We start from the raw sequence: 6,000 nt of genomic DNA, 5'->3' as shown, positions 1-6,000 counted from the left end.
TCTTCATTTATAAAGAAGATCAAAAATAAAATCACAAATGAAAAAAAAAGAGAAACGAACATGCAATCGAATGAGAGAAGTATTAAAGATAACCGTTAACAAATATGGATGTATTAACACCACCCTCGGGTAAGCTGCAGGGTGCATACAAGCATCCGCAGAAATGTGAGCATACGCAAACGTGAGGTTTTTAGTGCACTCATGATCACGAAGCGAATTACCTATCTACTTGGTGTTTGTAAGAACGGGGAGGTTAAAAGTAAACTTAAGTCATCCACACCTTAAAATAAATTAAATTAAATTATGTTAACGGTTACTCAAAATTCACTCCCACTGCATTGTGCGAAAGTACACTTATATGCATCTAGGCATCTCAGGAGTCGTTCAGAAATTCTATTAATGATCTTCTCGTTAGTCCATAGAACAGACAGGGATTCCTTGGAGCAGAGACAGCATTTCCTGGAAATTATATTGTATGGTTTTGCGTGCCTTATTATGGATCAATTAATTTTGTACTTCAATTTATCCTCCTTCAGTCGCCATACAAAATCTGCCAAAGATGTTGAATGTCTCTTTTTGATTGCCTTAAAGCTGGCAACATTGTTACGATAATCATTCTTAAATGAATCAGCCATCTGCCCAATGTAAACATACAGCCCTCCTCTTGTGTGCACGGTACATTTATACACAAACTTTGTACTCATACAGTGATGCATCAAAGGACATTTTGATTTTTCTCTGCATGAGCATTTATCATATTTATTTGTATATAAAGCAATCCCAGCTTCATTTACCAGTGTTGTATATAATGTATATAATCATTAATATACATCATCATCATTGTAGACAACATATTCAAAGAGTTAATGAACCAATTCTTTTTGTTTTTTCTTTTCAGACATTGATGAATGCAGTGCAGGCAACCACACGTGCCGTCACAACCAAATGTGCCGGAACACTCCAGGCAGCTTTACTTGTGACTGTAAAACTGGTTTCATAAAACTTGCATCTGGATATTGTGAAGGTTTACACATCTTTTTGCTTTTTCTTCTTTACATTAAATCTAATTGTGAACAATTTTATTTGTAACATTTTTATTTTGATTATTTTGTTGTGGCCAGTTCGATCTTTCAAATTTATTTAATTCTTTAGCATTCAGATTCCTCTGTGAAATATAAGGCATCTTTATTCACATTACTTTGAATTATCATGCATTATCTTGTAACTGAGATTTCAATAATGTGATTGCTTATTTTTAGAAAGATATTTAGGGTAGGTGTGAGAGACTGGATCTGACTGGTATAATACCTAAAACAGGTGGGATATTTTGGCCAGATATGACTGGTTAAACATTAAAGGGTTAATGCTCATTTGGGCAGAGCCTTACTGCCTTGCGAGTGCCTAGGGAAAGGAAAAGACTGCAAGAGTCAACCTCAACAGAAAACTAAAGAGTTGACTCCCTCAGGTGCTCCAATACCCCCTTTGATATCCTTCTGGCAAATTCAGGGCAGGTAAAGCACTCCAGCCCTTTAAGGCAATTCCCTATGAAGGCCACTTCAATGTACCACTTGCTGGTCACTGCATTTGTCTTAGTCTGCTAAACCACTGTGGTTCTCATCAAAGGTGTCTAAGTACTTTAACACTGGTTATCAAACGGTGGAGGGAGAGAAACACAGACACAAAGACACACACAGATATATATACATATATATATATACAACAGTCTTCTTTCAGTTTCCATCAACCAAATCTACTCACAAGGCTTTGGTTGGCCTGAAGCTATAGTTGAAGACAATTGCCCAAGCTGCCATGCAGTGGAACTGAACCCAGAACCCTGTGGTTGGGAAGCAAACTTCTTACCACACAGTCTCGCCCCATTTTTAAAAAATTTCATTTTTACTGATTTCAGTCACTGAACTGTGGCTATACTGGAGCAATACTCTCTAATTTTTTTTATGTCAGTTATCTTAATTGTCACTCCCTCTTGGACCAGAACCAGTTGGTTGCAGAGTGGTGTTCTTAACTACAACAGCTATGCCTGTACCTTATACTAAAGAACAAACTAAATTCAATGTATTCTTTCCTATTGCAGACATCAACGAATGTAACAGAGAACATAGATATTGCTCCAGAAACTCTATCTGCATCAACACCCTGGGCAGCTTTAAATGTGAATGTAAACAAGGATATGAAATGCATTCTGGCAGTCGACACTGCAGAGGTAAGGCATCACCACCACTACAAATGAAAATGAAAATTATAAAACCGATTACAGCAGTGACTCCATCAATTCCTAGGGATAACTGAAGAAGGAATTTTACTCCAAAATATCATATCAGACTATGGATGATGAAATTACAACAGTTCCATTGCTTGTATTGTTTGTATTATGTGCATTGTTGTGTCATTCAAAATATTTTATTCTTTAAAAATAATTATAATGATAATAATGATAATAATAAAAGTTTTCAGAACCTGAAGAAACATCTGGAGACTTTAGAAATAACCCGCAATCTAGGTGTATTGCAAAAATGGACATTACTTGGAACTTCATGCATGTTGCGCAAAGTACTGTCTGTCTGAGATCCTTATTGTGACTTGACAAATAGTACAAAGCCCCCAGGAGATAATACCTTCAAACAACAATCTCACGATACCGCATACTAAGTGTCATCTATAATAATAATAATAATAATAATAATAATAATAATAATAATAATAATAATAATAGTAGTTACTAAAAGGCAAAATTGCATGAATGTGGGCAATAAAGAGAGTAGCTGTCATACCAGTAGTCGTAGGGACACTCGGAGCACTAACAACCAAGTTCAAGAAATATGTTGGAGAAATTGGAATTGACATGAGGTTAGATCATACTGGAAAACTGAGATTGGTACTAAATGGTTAAGTGTCTTCCACGATCCTTAACATCTATGTACTAAATCTTATAATTCATAGAAAGACACCCTGAGAGCTAATACCATTTCACATTTGCATACATATCATATACACAGGTATTTCAACCTGATATGTGGACATTAACCATTTTACTGCAGAAAGCAGGTATTTCCACTCAAAACTTCATTTTCCAGCGGTGGTGCCCCAGCATGGCCACGGCCTTCGGGCTAAAACATTTTTAAGGATTTAAGGATTTTAAGGACCCTTAACTGTGGAAAGTAGTTTTGTAAACCAATGTATCTTTTGTTGGGGAAGGTCACATTTGAAACTATCTTCTGTTGAGATTTTTTGGCAGATAATAACAAAATTTAATTTTACAGTTTAAAGGATTAAATACATTCCTTCTCCCACCAAAGATTTAACAAGTTATTACAACATACAAATAGCTGAACACAAAATTGGGTAAACAATGTCTGATACCATCAAAATAATATTGCTTCTGTTTTCTTTTTTTCCCTCATTTTCGCATAGATATTAATGAATGTGAAAATGGAGGCCAATGTGAACACTACTGTTCCAACACACAGGGATCTTTCCGCTGTAACTGTCGACCGGGCTTCAAACTGAACCCTGACAAAAGGACTTGCCAAGGTTTGTAAATTTCTTTATACCATAGACTAAGATTTGGGAACCATTTTAGTGCAAACTATGGAGTTATCAGATAAATTAATTCGTTTTTTTTTCTACTTGGTGATCCATCATATGTCTGAAAAAAGGTAAACTGGGCTTCGTATGTTTTACCCCAGTGTCACTTTGATGGCATGCACTGCTCTCTCACTTGATAATAATAATAATAATAATAACAATAATAATAATAATAATAACAATTATAAAATGGTTTCAACTTTTGACATATGACCAATAATTTTAGGGGAGGGAATAAGTCAATTTCATGCACCCTGCTATTTTTTTTTTATCTAACCCTGAAAGGATAAAGGGCAAAGTGGACCTTGGCAGAATTTGAACTCAGAATTTAAAGAGCTGAAAGAAATACTGCTAAGCCATAACGATTTTGCTTGCTTGCCATCTTAGGAAAAAAAAAATAATAATAATAATAACAGAAGCTATTTTGGTAAATGCTGCTCTTCCTTGTTTCAGATATTGATGAATGTAATGGAATTTACAAACGGTGTTCCTATGAATGTGAGAACCTTCCTGGTTCCTTCCGTTGTAGTTGTCCGCAGGGATTCAGGATGGCAGCTGACCAGGTCTCATGCTTTGGTAAGTATATCGGATTGCGGAAATGTATTGTTCTTCTTGTTATAGAGAACGATTGCATTTCTCTAACCGTTAAATGCCTTAATGATTGCATGACCATGCGTTTCGACACATACGTGCACACACGTTTATACACACTCACACACACACTCACACATACATATGTGCACACAGACATACAACCTATTTCTTTACTACTCACAAGGGGCTAAACACAGAGGGGACAAACGGATTAAGTCGATTATATTGACCCCAGTGCGTAACTGGTACTTATTTAATCGACCCTGAAAGGATGAAAGGCAAAGTCGACCTCGGCGGAATTTGAACTCAGAACGTAACGGCAGACGAAATACCTATTTCCTTACTACCCACAAGGGGCTAAACACAGAGGGGACAAACGGATTAAGTCGATTATATTGACCCCAGTGCGTAACTGGTACTTATTTAATCGACCCCGAAAGGATGAAAGGTAAAGTCGACCTCGGCGGAATTTGAACTCACAACGTAACAACAGACGAAATACGGCTACGCATTTCGCCCGGCGTGCTAACGATTCTGCCAGCTCGCCACCTGTATGACGAGCTGTTGATTAATTAAAATGTCACTCCTCGTTTGTTCATGTGGTTGCCTGACGAGCTGAGAGTTGCATGACATACTCTTTTGTTTCAGTCATTTGACTGTGGCCATGCTGGAGCACCGCCTTTAGTCGAGCAAATCAACCCCCAGGACATATACTTTGGAAGCCTAGTACATATTCTATCAGTCTCTTTTTGCCAAACCGCTAAGTTACGGGGATGTAAACACACCAGCGTCAGTTGTCAAGTGATGGTGGGGAGACAAACACACACATACATACATACATATATATATATATATATATATATATATATATATATATATATATATATATATATATATATATATACACACACACACACATATATACGACAGGCTTCTTTCAGTTTCCCTCAACCAAATCCACTCACAAGGCTTTGGGCTCGAAGCTATAGTAGAAGACACATGCCCAAGGTGCCACACAATGGGACTGAACCCGGAAGCATGTGGTTGGTAAGCAAGCTACTTACCACACAGCCACTCCTTCACATATTTCATAATTTTACGGATGTGCATACTCCATACATCACTGTACTATGCTTATGTCACAATAAAGATTCTTAACAAAACAAACGTTTTAATAGCAATGCCAAATAACCCATCCATCATCTGTTTTCATTACATATATAATATACTATATATAGTACAGTATAGTATCGACTAGATCATTAGATGCTGTGTTGTACACCACTGGTCACTATGCACTTACAATTCTGTCTTGATTGCACTATTCTCTTCCATCTTGACACAAACTACTCAACCAGATCATCTTCCCATCACGATGGAGGTCTTCCAAGGGGCCTTTTCCAATCTCTTGGATACCACTCAGCAACTGCATGGATCCTCCTGTTGAACCTTGTGACACATCTGGCCCAGTGGAACTTGTGCTTTCAGTACTCTGTCATCACACTGTTCACTCTGTTTCATGCTTCAGCAATCACATTTTCAATATGCCCCCATAATGGTCTTCTAAGCACAGATCTTTCCATGACTCTGTGTGTCACAGCCAACAAACATTCTATCCTCTTTGCAGTAGCCCATGTCTCCTTTTGCATATAAAAGGATGGTGCTATTGAAGAGTCTGGTAAATATGGCATTGTCTCTCTTCGTTTGGCACACATCCTTTATTCGGTTAAACGCCTTCTCTCCTACCCTTATTTCCTTTGAGATTTCAGCATCCATATCTCAGCACATGTTCATTGTGTGCCC

At 37.4% G+C, this 6,000-nt stretch overlaps 1 protein-coding gene across 3 annotated transcripts in view; it reads left to right on the top strand.

Annotated features, from left to right (window-relative positions):
- Nucleotides 1–6,000, top strand: part of LOC115223843 (fibulin-1) — an 80,767-nt gene that overhangs the window by 52,563 nt on the left and 22,204 nt on the right. For all 3 annotated transcript variants that reach the window (XM_036513008.1, XM_029794526.2, XM_029794527.2), the window contains 4 exons: nucleotides 899–1,024; nucleotides 2,093–2,221; nucleotides 3,430–3,549; nucleotides 4,057–4,179. In XM_036513008.1, the coding sequence (XP_036368901.1) occupies nucleotides 899–1,024; nucleotides 2,093–2,221; nucleotides 3,430–3,549; nucleotides 4,057–4,179 (498 nt within the window). The remainder of the gene's footprint in view (nucleotides 1–898; nucleotides 1,025–2,092; nucleotides 2,222–3,429; nucleotides 3,550–4,056; nucleotides 4,180–6,000) is intronic.

This window comes from Octopus sinensis, linkage group LG24 (assembly GCF_006345805.1).
Source record: "Octopus sinensis linkage group LG24, ASM634580v1, whole genome shotgun sequence".
NCBI lineage: Eukaryota > Metazoa > Mollusca > Cephalopoda > Octopoda > Octopodidae > Octopus > Octopus sinensis.
This window is presented reverse-complemented; position numbering and strand designations above follow the sequence as displayed.